Consider the following 16,505-nt stretch of genomic DNA (forward strand, 5'->3'; position numbering starts at 1 on the left):
GGGCTCCCTCCACACACAGCTCTCCCGTGTCCTTCAATCCTGACCCACATTCCCCCCTACTCTCCCAGCCCTGGGCTCCCTACATTGCCAATACCCCTCAATCCTGACCCCCAGTCTTGGGCCTCGCCCCCCACTCTGCTCATCTTCTCATTCCCACCCCACCGCCCCCTGCCATCCTAGTCCCCGGCTCCTGAGTGTCAATCCCAATTCCCGTGAACTCCATCTCCTGCTGCAGGGTTGCCTGGGAACGCAGGGCCAGAGCGCTGAGGGTTCACCATGGCCAAGCTGCAGGGGCTTCAGGCTGACTACGTCTTCCGCGGCACGGAGCACGTTGTGAGGATGACCGTGAACGGGAGCGTCCTGGAGGTGGAAGTGGAGGACCGGCTCACCACCGATCAGTGGAGAGGAGAGTTTGACGCCGCCTGTGAGTGTCCTGCCAACCCCATTACGTGGGTCACCTCCCCTGTGAGGGCTGTATCAGCTGCGGGAGGGAGCAACAGGGGACTGGGAGTTCAGGACTCCTGGGTTCTATCCCCAGCTGCGGGAGGAGTGTCGTAGCTAGTGGTTAGAGCAGGGGGGCTGGGAATGCAGGACACCTGGGTTCTATCTCCAGCTGCAGGAAGGGAGTGGCGGCTAGTGGTTAGAGCAGGTGGGCTGGGAATGCAGGACATCTGGGTTCTATCCCCAGCTGCAGGAAGGGAGTGGTGGCTAGTGGTTAGAGCAGGGGCTTGGGAGCCAGGACTCCTGGGTTCTATCCCCAGCTCTGAGAGGGAGTGGGGTCTAGTGGATAGAGCAGGGGAGTGTCGAGGACTCTTGGGTTTCCTTCCAGTTCCCAGAAGAAGTGCAGTCCAGTGATACGCTCAGAGGGCTGGGAGTCCCAGAGTCCGGCGGGGAGTCCCAGAGTCCTGCGGGGAGCTGAGCCTGACCTTGCCTGACAAGCGTCTCTCCCTGTTTCGTTTGCTCCCAGTCATTGAAGATTTAACTCACAAGACGGGGAACTTCAAGCAGTTTGGGATCTTCTGCAGCATGCTGGAGTCTGCCCTGAGCCAGGTGAGGCCTGCAGAGCTCACAGCTAACAATGCACCTGGCAATGGCAGAAGGGGATCTGGGCTGCCATGAGTCTCATTGGACAGCTCGCTAGGGGCCCAAGGGTCCCCCCTGTTCTGTGGAAAAATGGAGCTGGCCGTAACTGCATGTGATGCTCCATCCCGCTGGACTGCTGTCACTTGCTTTAGTGCAGAGTGGCATGCTGGGAGCTGTAGTCTTTAGGGGCAGCCCCATGGCCAGCCACACACTATCACCTCCTCCCTCACTGTGGAGTGCAGCGTGAAGGGCTGGGCTGGTGCGTCCCTCTGAGTCAGCGCGTCTCCCCGCAGAGCAGCGAGTCGGTCACCTTGGACCTCCTCACCTACACTGACCTGGAGGCGCTGAGGAGCCGGAAGATTGGGGTGGGCCCAAGGCACGCGCCCTCCGCCTCCAAGTCCTCGCTGCTGAGTTCCAAGCGTTACCTCATCCTCATCTACTCCGTCGAGTTTGACAGGTAAGGGCAGCTCTGAGCAGGGGGTGGACTAGGAAGACAACAGCAGCTGGGGGGTCATGGTGGATAATCAGCTGAAGGCATCTCTCAGTGCAACACCATGGCCAACAGGGCTAACGCAGTCCTGGTCTGCATGAACAGGGGATCTTACGTAGGAGCAGAGAGGTTATTTTCCCTCTGGATTTAGCTGTGATGCGACCGCTGCTGGGATCCCGTGTCCCTCTCTGGTGTCCACAACTCGGGAAGGATGTTGATAAATCGAGAGAGGTCAGAGAAGAGCGACAAGAATGACTGAAGGCTTAGAAACCCTGCCTTATAGTGAGAGACTCCAGGACCTCTGTCTGCTTAGCCTAACAAAGAGAAGATTAATGGTGACTTGATCCCAGTCTTATAAGTACCTACCTGGGGAACAAGTATTTGCTCAGGACTCTTCAGGGTAGCGGACAGAGGTCTTACGCGATCCAGTGGCTGGAAGCTGAAGCCAGACAAATTCAGGCTGGAAATAAGGCTCAAACCGTTAACAGTAATTAGCCGTTGGAACAACTCAGCAAGGGTCATGGTGGATTCTCCATCCCTGGCAATTTTCAATCCCGATTGGATGTTTGTCAGAGAGATCTGCTGGAGCTCAAAGCAGAATTAATTCCGGGCAGGTCTCTGGCTGGGTTATCCAGGGGGTCAGACTAGAAGATCACAATGGTCCCTTCTGCTATTAATCTAATTAATTCCAACTATTAATCTAACTGGAGAGGAGGGGTGATATAGGGGGATGTGTAGCCATGTGCCTGTAGCAACCTCAGGGCATGTGCTGATTCCAGCTGCCCCTGCCTCTTGCTTCTCCACAGAATCCACTACCCCCTCCCGCTGCCCTACGTGGGCAAGCCAGACCCTGTAGCGCTGCAGAAGGTCATCAGGGAGCTGAAGGAGGAGCTGGCCGTGCTGAAGGCCAAACCAGGCAGGGATTTCCGGGACGCGGAGATCCGCCGGCTGCGGGACGAGTGAGTGAGGGGAGGGGCTGGGTGACGGGAGCCTCGGCGTTGAGCTGATTCCTTCCCCCAGGCTGTCTCAAGCACCTGCCCCTGGGGCGCAGATCCACTATTTAAAATTTTAAAAAAAAAAGTATATGGAGATATACCTGTCTCATAGAGCTGGAAGGGACCTTGAAAGGTCATCGAGTCCAGTCCCCTGCTTTCAGCAGGACCAAGTACTGTCCCTGACAGTTTTATTTTTTTTGCCCCAAATCTCTAAATGGCCCCCTCAAGGATTGAACTCACAACCCTGGGTTTAGCAGGCCAATGCTCAAACCACTGAGCTGTTGCTCCTCCCACATAAGAATACCAGCTCAATGCTTCAGACTGACGCTAAGGGAGGAGAGAGGTCTGGGTATTACTACAGAGGGTCTGGGAGCCAGGACTCCTGGGTTCTGTTCTGGGCTCTGCCACTGACTCATTGGGTGACCTGGAGTAAACCACTTCTCTCTGTGACTCAGTTTCCCCTCTGTAAAACGGGGCTTATTGTCTCATCACAGCGAGTCTAAGTGTGAATTAATGTTTGTCCAGTGCTCTGAGGTCTGCTGCCATAAGGGGATTCGCTCTATACGGTAAGCGTCGTGTCACAGCGCCTCCTACTGGCAGTGCTGATCCCTTGCATCCGTCTCTGCCTCTGCGCTGTGAGCCGCTGCGCCCCCTAAGCCCTGCCTGTGCGTGTCTCTGCCTCCCCAGGCTGGGCCGGGTGCTGGAGGAGAAGCAGGAGGTGGAGTCGGCCCTGCTCGGGCTGCAGGAGGAGCTGAAACTCTGCAGCAAGAGCAGCGCCGGGAAGGAGGTGAAGATCCTGAAGAAGATTGTGCAGAGCCTGGAGGAGGAGCTGCTGAAGGAGCGAAGCAAGCACCAGCGAGCGGCCAGCAAGCGCCTGCAGGAGAACCGGCAGCTGGCTGACGAGGTGGGGTAGTGAACCCCCCGGCTGGGCCTTGGCACCAGTGTAACCCCTCTCCCTCCCCATCAGGTGATGGTGTAACAGCCACGCCCAGCCTGGCGCTGGTGTAACAGCCTCCCCACACGCCTCCTGGTTTGACAACCCCTTTTCTCTTCCTCCGGCCCGGCCCCCAGTGCTGGTGTGACATCACCCCCCACAGACCAGAAGTCAGGACTCCAGATTCCTCAGCTAGAGCTTCCTAAAGGCGAAGATCTGAAGGAGAGACAAACCTTGGTGGAAGCAGCATGGGAGGGGAGTGGGGTCTAGTGGTCAGAGCAGGGGGGCTGGGAATTAGGACTCCTGGGTCCTAGCTCCAGCTCCGGGAGGGAAGTGGGGTTAGAGCAGGGGGGCTGGGAGCTAGGGCTCCTGGGTTCTAAACCTGACTGCCACTGACTCATTGCGTGACCTTAGGCAAGTTGCTACCCCTCTCGGTGCCTCGGTTATTTTTTTTACAGTGCAAATATTTGTAATCAAAAATATCAAGTGAGCACTTTGTATTCTGGGTTGGAACTGAAATCTATATATTTGAAAGTGTAGAAAACATCCACAGATATTTAAATAAGTGGTATTCTATTATTGTTTAACAGTGGGATTAAAACTGAGATTAATTTTTGTAATCGTTTGACAGCCTTAGTAATAATTATTACCCTGAGATCTTACATAGCACCGTACACCCGAAGATCCCAAAGCCCTTGGCTCGCTATACAGGGCTCACTTGCCCACCCCTGAAATGCAGCCACCTCTGGGGTGGAACATGGCAGCTGTTTAACACAACACCATGGCACCCCAGTTCAGGTCAGGAAGTGAAGGGGAATGTTGCTGGCAGTTATGTAGCCCTGCCGAGATTCCATTGTCTGGCTGGGCTGCAAGACTGTCTGCTGGGTCGATTTCTTGGGCCCGTTCCAGAGCATGTCCGGCCGCTGAAGCAGTGAGATTTCTTCCCCTTCCTTGCAGCTGGCGGAGGTGAAAGCATCGGAGAGGAGCCTCCGTGTCCGAGTGAAGAGTCTGACCAATGAGCTGGCCTTATACAAGAAAGGGTGAGGGACGCCAGCTGCTCTAGGCTGGATCAGTACTCTAGGCGGGGTTGAAGCAGATGCTTTTCATTCACCTGTCTAAGGATCCCGGCCCCTCTGTTGACACTTGAGCCCAGGTTTTGCCCATTGGTCTTAAAATACTGGTCCCCTGGTATTAGCGGATCGCTGATACTACAGAGGAAGGCTCAAACCCCCATAATGCATCTGGCTAATTGGGTGATGCTGGAAGATTCCTTCCCGCACTCTGCAGGGATCGTAATATGTCCTGAAACATGAGATCTCCTGGTAGGGGACAGGGGAAGGAGGATGGTGGACATCAGTCCTTACCCATGGCCGTCTTGAAGGGTCAGTGGGGCTTCTGCAGGGCAGAGCCAGCCCTCGTGGGTGCATCTTTTTGATGGCACCTAGGAACACAGAATGTAGGTCACGCTTGTGAGCTGGGGGATTGTGTCCTGGAAAGCAGTCACTCTGAAAAGCATCAAGGGGCCATGGTGGGAACCAGCTAACCAGGAACTCCCAGGGCGATGCTGGGGCTAAGCGGGGAGCGTGACCCTTGGCGGTATAAGCGGGGGGATATTGAGGAGGAGTGGGGCGGCAGTGCTACGTCTGTATCCAGCATTAGAGAGCCCATCACTGGAGCACGGGTCCCGTTCTGGTGTCCGCACATCCAAAAATTAGACAGGATTCGGAAAGCGCCATGAGAATGAGCCGAGGGCTGGGAAACCTGCCTGTGAGCATGAGACGGAAGGTGCTGGATCTGTTTAGTTTATCCCCGAGACGGTTCAGAGGTGACGCGATCCCCATTTGTCAGCACCTCCCTGGGCAGGTGTGACAAGCCGCTGGGGTTCCCAGAGCTGTGAGTTACTGTGCTATCCCTCTCGGCCTCAGCAAGTGGGAGTTTTGCTGCTGCTAAACTGTGTTTGCTCCCTGGCACGCTGGCATCTCTGCCCTGCCAGCAAACTCACCCGGGCTCTGCCAGTGAACCCCCATTCCCAGGTTCCTCAGAGATGTCTCTCTGCAGCGCCCCCTTTCCTCCTTACTGGTATGCTCACAAAACCTTACACAGCCGCTTGTTACCTTACTGGGGTTAACAAACCCTCTGTTTCAATCCAAGCTCTGAGCTGGGTTATGGGAAAAGTAAAACAGGTGGATTAAGAAAAGAACACAGGTTTAAGTGATACCAAGTATAAGGCAAAGACACAAATGGTTCCAAAGAAACAGAAGTAAAAATACGCTTCTAAGGCTACGTCTTCACTACAGGGGGGGGTCGATTTAAGATACGCAAATTCAGCTACGCGAATAGCGTAGCTGAATTCGACGTATCGCAGCCGACTTACCCCGCTGTAAGGACAGTGGCAAAATCGACCTCCGCGGCTTCCCGTCGACGGCGCTTACTCCCACCTCCGCTGGTGGAGTAAGCGCGTCGATTCGGGGATCGATTGTCGCGTCCCGACGAGACGCGATAATTCGATCCCCGAGAGGTCGATTTCTACCCGCCGATTCAGGCGGGTAGTGTAGACCTAGCCTAAGACTTCAGTCTAACTTAAGCAACTAAAGTCCTTTGTTCAAGAAGTTTTCTCACCCGTCTTCCTTCAGCCTGGCTGCCCAGGTTCTCTCCCGCTCTTGTTAGAGCCAGTAACCCTTGGGAACCTGCTCTTCGCAGAGTAAGCCCAGACACCGTTTCTCTGCTGGGGCATAGATGCCAGGCTGTCTTCTCCCTGCTCGTTAGCTTTGTTTACCTCATATGTATATGAACGTGTGTTGCCTCTGCCTGGCCACCAGGCTGGTCAGACAACAAATACATGTTCCTTTGTCTTAGGGCAGATTGGGCTTACGCATTGCTCGCCAAACACATTTTCGGGACGTTCTAATGCACTTTGATAACCCTTCGTTCCCCCACCACACCCTGGTTTTCAGGGCCAGCGTGTTACCAGTTTGTGAGTGATACCTCCCATGGCACCAGTTAGATACAGATCACCTGGTCTGTGCAGTGAGTTTGTCAGGGCTGGCGAGAGCTGCCGGCACAGAGCAGTGAACCTGTGGCACAGGGGGACTTTCTGAGAGCGGGGGCTCTTCAGTCCAGCAGACAAAGGCAGAACAAGATCAATGGCTGGAGCTGAAGCTAGACAGATTCAGGCTTGAAATAAGGCGCCAGTGTTTAACGGGGAGGGGAATTGACCATTGGAACGACTGACCCCGTGTTGGGGATAGGGAGTGCTCCGGGGCTTGGAGACAGTGGACATCTCTGCTCTAGCTCGACTGTCAGATCTGGGCTGGATGCAGGGATACCTGGGGGGATTCTGTGGCCAGTGTGATGCAGGAGGCCAGATTGGATGACCCGAACGGGCCCCTCTGTCCTTCACGTCCAGGACTGACTGCTCCCTCCTGTTTTTCCAGGCGCTTGACCCCCACCGGCCCATCCCCTCAGAACCGATCGGCATCCTCCCGCGGCTTCAGTCACGCTGCCCCAGGCCGGAGCAGCGCTGCGGCCATGGCCCGAGAGGAGCGGCGCTCCACCTCTGGGGAGCGCTCCAACTCCCGGGAGCGTGGCGGGGCCTGGCCAATGAACCGGCCACGCTCCACGTCCAGAGAAGGGCGCGGCGGGAGCCAGACCCGCCTCCCTCGCCAGTCACCATCACCCACAGGTGAGGGGGTAGAAGAGTAGCCATTGGGCAGGTTCCCTGCCCAGATCACAGGGCCTGGGGACCCTAGGTTGGCCTTGAGCACTGTGGGAGGGCCCTGTCTCCGACAGAGATGTCTCCAGGCAAGGTGAGAACCTTGGTCACATGCAGTGATGTGAGGGAGGTAGCAATCCCCTTCCCCCCCCATTCCAGTCCCTGCAGCTGAATCCTGAACAGTTTGGCGGGACGGGGAAGGGTCTACCCAGCCCTTTTCCTCCAGGTGGCTGGTTCCGAGCCAGTTCTCGCTGTGATGACCAGCGTGCTGGGCCTTGGTCCCCAGTGTGAGATGAGATTTGGGGGCCTGGGGCCTCAGCCCAGCTCCTAGCCAGCCGGGGTGGGGTCCACCTCAGGCAGCCCCCGGTGAGCAGCCTTGGCCGACAGCTGAATAGACCAGGGGGACCAAACTCCCGTCTTGCCCCGTCAAGATGGGGAGGGGATGGTGTTGAGGAGGGATGGGGGGGCTCGCCCTGCCGTTGCCCGTGCTGTGCCCATTCTGGGAATGGAGACCATCTGTCCCCAGGGCTCTTGTTTCCTCACCCTGCACTGCGGGGTGATCAGATCCCAGGCATGGCAGCAGCACCCCCTGCCCCTGCACCCCCACCCGCCCCCCATCTTGGATCCCAGGCAAGGCAGCAGCAGCCCCTTCCCCCCCCCCCCGCCCCCTCCCCCTCAGATCCCAGGTGTGGCAGCAGCAACCCCCGCCCTTGACCCCGCTGCCGGTCTCCCCTTTCCCAGGCACCCGGCCGCCGCGCTTCGACCCCACGGCCTTTGTGAAGGCCAAAGAGCGGAAGCAGAAGGAGGCAGAACTGAAAAAGTAAGTCCCTCCTCTCCATCCCCCGAAGATCAGGGTGTCCCTGGGGGATGTACGGGGCCACGTGTTTCCACCTCTAGCTGCCGCGTTCAGTGGCCCCTGTGCTGCCTGGGAAGCGGACTCTTGCCAGCGCTCTGGTGGGCACGGCACCCCCCTCCCCCCCCCCCCCCCCGAATCTGAGCCCGTCCGCGATCCTTGGGGAGGCAGGGTGTTGGAGCCACAAGGGTTAATCAGGAGGCATTGACATGGCTCCCGTGGCAGGAACGCCAGGTGGTATCTGAAACTCACCGAGATCTTGGAGCCCCAAGGCCCATTTAAGGATCCCGGCCTGTTTAGCAAGGGCGGGGGCGTCAGCCTCGGGGTCCCAGTCCCCTGCTTCCCTCCGGTCCCCCTGTGGTGTCCCTTCCCTTCCTGCCACGAGCTGCATGCCTGCTGCCGCGCTGCACCCAAGAGGTGGCTGCATTTCAGGGGCGGGCAGCCTGTTTTGGCAAGGAACCTTCAGGTCGCGAGATGCCTGCTTCTGTGCATAACCCTCTTCCCTTGGGCGCAGCCAGCGACGGGTCCGGCGGGGCGCGGGTGATGCGCCGCCCGGCAGCTGGAGCCGCTCCAACTCCCGGGGCCTGGCAGCCTTCAGCGGAGACAGCCTGGGCAGGAGTCGCGGACGCAGCTCGTCGGGTACGTCCTGGGACCGGGAATGTCTCCGGGGTGGGTTATTGCGTTGGGCTTGCCACTGCCTGGGAGCCCCATGGCCACGTCCCCCAGCCCCTGGGCCATCCCTTCTCCGGGGACCAGCTGATCAAGGCTGGAGCAGGTGTTGGGAGAGTCCGTGCTTCCCCAGTGAGGTCATTGTAGGAGTGCGGTGGTTTGTGTGTGGGAGGGTTTGGGGGGCAGGGATGCTGGTTTGGGGACCCCCCCAAGGACTGAGCTCCCCTTTACTGTCTCCCACTCCCACAGTGGAGAGCTTCCGCAGCCGGCGCTCTTCAGCAAGCTCGGGCAGCGAGGCAGATGATTACTCCGAGCCAGTACCCCTAAGGTAACGAAATCACAATCTTCTACTGGGATGGGAGAGCAGGGGGGCTGGGAGCCAGGACGCCTGGGTTCTCTCCCTGGCTCTGGGAGGGGAGTGGGATCTAGTGCTTAGAGCAGGGGGCTGGGAGCCAGGACTCCTGGGTTCTCTCCCTGGCTCTGGGAGGGGAGTGGGATCTAGTGGTTAGAGCGGGGGGGGGGGGGGGGGCTGGGAGCCAGGACACCTGGGTTCTATCCCATTTCTGCCACTTACTTGCTTCGGCAAGTCATTTTGACCCAACTTTTGAGAAGTGATCTCTGATTTGGGGCCTGATTATTGGAGGATTGAGCAGCCACAGCTCCCATTGCCTCCGGCTGGAGCGCAGGCCACTCAGCACTTGTGCACGCCACGCTCGGGGCGCCGAGGGTGGGCACCCGCAGTTGGAGGCCTCTCTTGGAAGCTGGGCCTGTCCTCTGTGCGCCAGGCCTTCCTGGGGGGTGAGAGCTGGTGGCTGTGGGGACTCCGGAGATGCCAGCGACTAGAGATTGACGCCTGGGGGCACGGGAGCTGGCTTACCCCGGAGCTGCCACGGTGGGGCCCTGGTGCCACATAGGGAGGTGTCTGAGCGGCACGGCTCCCAGGACAAGTGCCTGGCCTCTCCAGCATAGCGCACCCCTGGTAGCCACGGGAGCAGGGATCCGAGCCTGCAGGGCGCTAACTGGCGGAGCGCTGCCCCATCACCGCTGCCTTGTTCCCTCTCTCTGGCAGGGGCAGGCGGCGGGCCCCCCGAGGCAGGAAGCCCTTGAGTTCCTCCTCCTGGAACGGCCCCAGCGGGGTAAGTGGTTCTTTGTCAGGGCGCCTCTCAACTAGCCTGGGTGGGAGGTTAGCCGGGGCCCGGCCCTGACTGCTGCAGCCGGGGATCGGGGAGGGGCCGTGCTGCAACCGGGGGGGCCCTCCGGGCAGCAGGCATCTTGCTCCAGATCCCCATGTGCATCAGGCGAAGGTGGCTGCCCCCGGGGCCGGCGTGGCCTGTTCTCTGTGGGGGCAAAGCCCATGTTGGAGCCCCTGGGTCTCTCCCTGTTGAGAGCCACTGGCTGGGGACATGATTCCTCCCTGCTCCATGGAGTGCTCCAGCCAGAGGGGGGCCACGCGGAGACAAAGGGTTCCCTTCCCCTCCTGCAAGAAGCCGGCTCAGTGCTCCAAGTCGCTGCCGGCTGGGAGAGGCTGGGGCCGTGGGGGGCGCCGGGGTCTCCCACCCCACCCAGCTGCCTCAAGGCAGCGCCTCTGCCTTCAGTGCTAAATGACCTGGACCGTCAGAGAGCACGGGGAGAGTCTGGGAAATGGAGACCGAGGGGAAGGGGAGGGGCTGTGATGAGGGAGGGACCTAGTGGTTAAAGCAGGGGTTGGGTGCCTGGACTCCTGGGGTCTATCCTCAGCTCTGGGAGGGGAGTGGGGTCTAGTGGTTAGAGCAGGGGGGATGGGAGCCAGGACAGCTGGAGGCTGTTCCCACCTCTCCCGCTGACTTGCTGTGGTCCAGAGCCCAGGTGTCTCGTTTCTCCTGCACCCTGGGAATAAATGTATCAGCAGTGAACAGGACTCTGTCCCTGGTAATTGCTGGCTGAAGAGTGGCGCTGGCTGGGATGGGGACAGGCCGGGGGGGGGACCCAGCTGGGCAGCCCAGAGGAGACGACCCTGCAGCTTTCTCCTCTCCCTGCAGGCTCCTCGAGCGGATGCCGGGCGCAGGAAACGCCTGGCCAGCACCCCCACCGCGAGCAAGCGAGCGGATAAAGGTGAGCTGGTTAGGAAGAGGGCTGTGCTGCAGTGTGGGCCCAGCAGGGGGCGCTCTCCCCTTGCAGTCAGTGCTGACCCCAGTGCCCTGTCATGGCACTAGCAGTTGCTGCTGTCCTCTGGATGCCTCATGTCACTCAGTTTGTCCCCACCACGGTTACTGAGGCCTCTGGCCCTTTTCCCATGAGCCGGGCTCTTAACCCCCGTGTGCTGCCAAATTCCATTTGCCCTGGAGCTTTGCTGGACAAGCCACTTTCACTCCCACCCCCGATATAAACAGCTCCCACACTCCGCCCCAGAGGTGGCTGCATTTCAGCAGCAGGCAAATCCTCCTGGAGCAGCCCAAGGTTCTCTGCAGATGATGGTTTCTTCGATCCCTGCACACGTGCCCTGTCTTCCCCCCAACCTCTCCTCCCTCAGAAGTTCCCTCTCCATACTTGGCTCCCCTCCGCCCGGCCTTGAGCTCTCTGATCCTGCTCACAGGGCTGGAGAGAGTTCCCCTGTTGAGCAGTTCCCCACTCCTGTGGCTGTGGCGCGCGTGGTCCCGGCTGGCCAGGGGACCGGGGACTAGAGTGCGGGGCTGGCCTGGCGATCGCAGGGCCCAGCCGACGAATGCTCGTCTCCTCCGACAGAGAACCTGTACGATGAGCCATCGGCCGACCTGTCCGAGATCGACGCCCGGCTGCAGGCCCTGCAGGAGTACATGAACAACCTGGACACCAGAACGTAGCCAGCGGAGTGTGGGAGCGGGAGGGCGGGCACGTGGCCCAGGCTCGGAGCCCTCCACGCTGCTCGCAGGGGGACCTGGAGAGGGAGGCCAAGCGACCAGGCCTTGGAGCCCTCCCTGCCGCTCCCATGGGGCCGAGCCAAGACCCCTCTCCCCCACAGGGACTCTTTGCCCTGCTGTCTCTGGGCTCTACTCCAGGCTGGACAATAGAAGATTAGCAAGGTGGATCTTTGGGAGAGGGGGCTCAGGATCTTAGTTCCCCCCTAGCTTGTTCCCATCAGAAATCCCCACCCCCACGGGCTGGACAGAAGGCAGGTGGCTTTGTAGTTGTACCCAAGTGCCCAGGAGCAAAGGATCATGGGACATTTCCTCCTGGGAGTGACTCCCTTCACATTGGTGGCAGCTAGGGGGCGCCTGCCCCACTTTGGCTTGTGGATTTCTGACCCTTCGGGGAAGGGGGCGGGGGGGGGCCTGTGGAGTGGAGGGTCCTATGGAGAACTCTGAGCTCAACAGGCTGATGGGACCCTCTTCCAGCCCCCCCCTTCTCTCTCCTGTTTAGCTCAGTTTTAGCAGCCTGGGCCGGCCTTGGCCTCTCAATGCCGCCAGCGCCGAGCTGGGATGAGAGGATCCTCCGGGCCCCCTCGACCCGCCCTTGGGCTGCTGAAACCCCGGGGCGGATCCCAGCCCTTCACAGCTGCAGCCTCGGCGCCTGACCATCCCCCACGGGCAGCTTCCCGGCTGTGTCAACCTCACAGCAGAGCCCCCGGGAGGCTGGAATCCTGCGATCAGTGCGGGGGGGGGGAAGGGGGCAGCCTCTTAACACGGAGGCCAAGCCAGCTCGAGACGGGGCTACCCCAGAAGCTGTGGCACGGTCTGATCTTGCCAAGCCCTCTCCCTGCACCAGCCGCTCCCAGCTAACCACGTCCCACCGGGGCAGCCAAGAGGGGAGGCTGCCTTGCGGCCAGTTTGCCTGCTTAGGCGGGCAGGCTGCCCTGCGCTCGATCCCCTGGTCAGAGCACCCGGGAGAGAGACAGCGGGGAAAGGCACCAACCTCCGGCTCGTGCCTGGAGGCAGTGAAATAAGTGAGCTGTTCAGTCTCTGGCCGTTCCAGTGGGTTGAACTGCTTTTAATGCTGGTGCGCGAAATCTCCCGCGGCTCGGCGGCTGAGGGAGCGTCCCCTGCGCTCCCCCTCATCTGCTTTCATGGCAGCACACGGGGCTTCGGGAGACCTTTGGCCATTGGTCCCTCAGCTGCTCTAAGCCCCCGGCCTGATTCATTGGCCTGGAGGAGCCTCAGACCAGCTCAGCAACTGGGCATTTAGCTGTTAGAGCTAAAAGCCCCATGCCTAGAGTCTGCCTCAGCAGCCCTGTCTGCTATGGGATCTGGTCCCTTCACTCCAAGGTCAAGCCAGTAGCTGCATCCACAGTGCTGGCCCCTGAGCGGTATCTGGTTCCTCTCAGTGCCCCGGTGGGCGGCAGGTGTTTGTGCTGTGATCCTGTGTGCGCCCCCCCGTGCTGTTGCTCTGCTGTGTTGTGTGATCCCTGTTGTAAATAAACCTTTCTAACTTCCTGCCGGCTGCTGATCCCCTCCCATGCCTCTGCTCCACCCTGCGCCAGCGATGGTGGGGATGGAACTTGGCTCATGCCACCGAAGCCCCGTCCCTTGAGCCAAAGGAGAATCACCACCAGCTGGGAACAGTAGAGGGGATGTGACACACAGCAGGCTAGTTCTCGTTCCGCTTAACCGTCTGCAGAGAAGGTGAGGGCTAGTGAAAGTTAAAGGCTTGGAGCCCAAAGCACAGTGAGCCTTCAGCCTGTCCTGTGGGAGTCAGCCCCCGGGGCTGTGGTTTTGTGACAGGGATGCAGGCTTTGAACCACCATCCTCTAGCGTGGCTCCATGTTACTGAGAAACCTGCCGCCTAGCGAGACACCAAAGAAGCTCGATCTATTTAGTTTAGCCAAGGGAAGGGTTGGACTTGGAGGTGACTTGGTTTCCCAGTTTGTCTGCACTCCATGGGGAGAAGATTTCTGAGAGTAGACGGCTCCTCAACCCAGCTGACAAAGGCAAAATGGGATCCAATGATGGGAGCTGACATAAGACAAATTCCGAGGGGACATTTTTAATAATGAGGGTGATTAACCATTGGAGCAATTCCTCCGGGGGGGAGGGGAATTTCTCCATCACTTGGATTCTCTCCAGCATGACTGAGCACGTCTCAGGTTCTGCCCTAGCTCGACCACCAGCTATGGGATGGCTGCTGGAATGGCTGGGTTGGGGTTCTCCGGCCTGGGATCTGCAGGAGCTCAGACTGGGTGATCACCGAGTTTCTTTCTGGCCGTGGTCTGTCCCCTCCTATATTTCAAATACCGCAGAGCAGCAGTGGCTAGAGATGGCCAGGCTGAGCTGGGCTGGGCCTGAGAAGGCAGCGGGGTGTGGCTAACGAGCGTGGGGGGGCTGCAGCGTCGCTGGTGAATGTAGGGTAGCCTTGTCCTTCCCTGGGTGCATTAACAAGCTCCCGGCTATACACACACAGCGTGACCCATCCCCGAGACCTCTCCTGGGTGCTAGAGGAGTGGGGGTGAGCCGCTTGCAGTGGCTGGCTTTAGTACTTTGCCCTCTAGGCTCTTCCCTCAGGGTGGGCTTCACCCTCCGCCCAGCGCGTCCCTGGGGCTACCACTTCTCTAGCATCTGCACGGCTTCCCTCCTGATCAGCGGCCTCGTATTAGCTGCCGCCAGCGGGCAGCAGCTGCGAACAGCTTGGCTTTGTTGCTGGAGAGTAGGAAGAGATGTGGTTAGAATCAGGAGAGAACAATCCCACAGACCATACTCAGCGCTGGGTGGGAAACAGGTCTGTGCTGGGAAAATCTGTGAGGTTTCCCTGTCCCAAATCAGGAAGAGAAGTCGAAGTTTTGAAAAATGTTGCCAAACAAAAATTTGGGGGGAGGAGGGGAATTCCATTCAGGTCAAGCAACATGTTGATCATTTAATTACTTTGAAAATTATTTATGCTTACCCATGCTACAGGACTCTACATTTACAAAACGCTTCCCAGACTGCTAATCCTCATGACCGCTGTGTTGGGGTAGCCCTTTGCAGACGGGGAGGCAAGGAGGCCCCTGGTTTAGATTTTTTTCTGATAAATTCACTTAAATGCAAAGTCAGTTTGAACCAAAAAAAGGAACTTTTCACCAGGAGAACGTTGCTGTGGGATGCTCTGAGAATTGTGAAGTATTTTTCACAAAAAGTTTGGAGACAAAATTAGTCATAACCAGAGACACCGAGATTGGGGGCGTACAGAGCCGTTTAAAGGTAAAGATCTCTCTCTCTCCTTGCACAATGCAGAGCGTCAGCCCCTGTCACCGGACCAATTACTAACCAGGGTGATTCCATCCTACCTCTTTAAACTCCCCTTGCAGCTTCAGATCTGGTATTCTTCACTTCCTGTCCTAAACCACGGTGTCATGTGCTTGTTATATACCTGCCTTGTCCCACCTTAGAGTTGGCTGCATTTTGGTGCTGGGTTGCAGTGACTCCTGATTATTGAAGGCCGTACAGGCAGGAGATTTTGCGAAGCCTTTTCTAATAAAAGGTACTAAGTGAAGGCTGTGGGAGCAGCATGTCAGGCTGTGAGATCTGATAGGTTTTAGAGTCTAAATCTGGCTTATGGCTGGGCTTGGAAGGGTTAGATTTTTATCAGTAATGTCAGGAAGCGTCGATTTCCGCGTACCCACGAAAAACCATTTGCACGGATGAAAATTGAAGTTTAAAGGCAACTCAAGAAAAATTCTGCTTGAGAACTTGAGTCCCACCGTAACGTGCTAAAACACGCTGTATTGCCCGTGTTAGCGGGATGCCATTAGATCGATTTAACTTCTTGAATCTCAGCATCTACCGTCGTTCAATCCGACAGTCCTCCCCATAACGTCCTGCAACTGCACATTTCAATTGATCCAAATCTTTAAAAATGCTTAAATCTGTCTGATCCGTTCAAGTTACTTAGAAAAGGGAATTTTGACAAGCCCGGTTTCTAACAGATTTAGAGCCACCAGGCTTCACTGCAGTAATAAACACTGCGCATCTCCATGGTGCTGCTGAGAATACACGCAGAGAAACCGACGGGGCGTTCAAGTCCCAGGCAGCCTCTGCACTGACAATTTTAGGATGATCTTCCACCATCCCTCTGGCACGGAGGTGTCCATGTGACGTGCAGTCTGGATCCGGCCCCGGGGCTGGTGTGACGTAGAATCTCGGCTTGCACTGCAAAGAGGAAGTTTCCTACCTTCAGAGTTGCAAAGAAAACCTTCCAACCCTGGCCTAGTGTGAGCGACACAGCGACGCTGCCTGAGTCTGCAGCCAGCCAGAGCCCGTCGCTCTGAGAAGGGGTGTGACCAACACTGGGTGTGACCAACACTGACTGAGTCTGCAGAGCGCCTGAGGGCTGCTCTACACTAGAACGGTGGGTCGACCCAGCTGCGTCGGTCAGGGGTGTGAAAAGCTCATACCCTTGAGTGCTGTAGTTAAACTGCCCTAAGCCCCAGTGTAGACAGCGCTAGGTAGTGCCTCTGGGAGAGGCGGATTCAGTCCAGCGATGGAAGAAGATCTGGCAAGGTCAGAAATGAGCCTTGGGCCAGAGGGCCAGACAGCACTGATGCCAAAACAACTGGCCCTGCTGAGGATCTCCTAGCACTTCTCAGTGACGGCCAGGGTCACTATCCCCATTTTACAGATGGGGAGGCTGAGGCACAGAGGGGGAAGGGACTGGCTCAAGGCTACCCAACAGGTGCATAAACCTTATTAATTAATTTATAGTAGCACCTGGAGGCCCCAACCGACACGAGGGCCCCGTCGCGCCGGGCGCCGCCCAGACACACAGCGACCGAGATCGGGGCCCCGTCGGGCCGGGCGCCGCCCAGACGCACAGCGACCGAGTTCGGGGCCCCGTCGGGCCGGGCG

At 58.3% G+C, this 16,505-nt stretch overlaps 1 protein-coding gene across 1 annotated transcript; it reads left to right on the plus strand.

Annotated features, from left to right (window-relative positions):
• The first annotated feature begins 276 nt into the window (after nt 1–276).
• CCDC61 (coiled-coil domain containing 61) lies at nt 277–11,555 on the plus strand. Its single transcript, XM_065421038.1, has 13 exons — nt 277–424; nt 968–1,050; nt 1,377–1,540; nt 2,380–2,532; nt 3,256–3,472; nt 4,460–4,542; nt 6,937–7,184; nt 7,956–8,034; nt 8,582–8,706; nt 8,986–9,064; nt 9,806–9,872; nt 10,755–10,827; nt 11,458–11,555. The coding sequence occupies exons 1-13, from the start codon at nt 277–279 to the stop codon at nt 11,553–11,555; spliced, it is 1,617 nt and encodes a 538-aa protein (XP_065277110.1).
• The last annotated feature ends 4,950 nt before the right edge of the window (nt 11,556–16,505 follow it).

Source organism: Emys orbicularis, chromosome 21 (assembly GCF_028017835.1).
Source record: "Emys orbicularis isolate rEmyOrb1 chromosome 21, rEmyOrb1.hap1, whole genome shotgun sequence".
NCBI classification, from domain to species: Eukaryota; Metazoa; Chordata; order Testudines; family Emydidae; genus Emys; species Emys orbicularis.

Bases quoted from the DNA above. Each gene is read 5' to 3' on its own strand.
- CCDC61 (XM_065421038.1), top strand. From the start codon at position 277: ATGGCCAAGCTGCAGGGGCTTCAGGCTGACTACGTCTTCCGCGGCACG. The intron at 425-967 runs GTGAGTGTCCTG...GTTTGCTCCCAG, and splicing joins AGGAGAGTTTGACGCCGCCT to TCATTGAAGATTTAACTCAC. The intron at 3,473-4,459 runs GTGGGGTAGTGA...CCTTCCTTGCAG, and splicing joins ACCGGCAGCTGGCTGACGAG to CTGGCGGAGGTGAAAGCATC.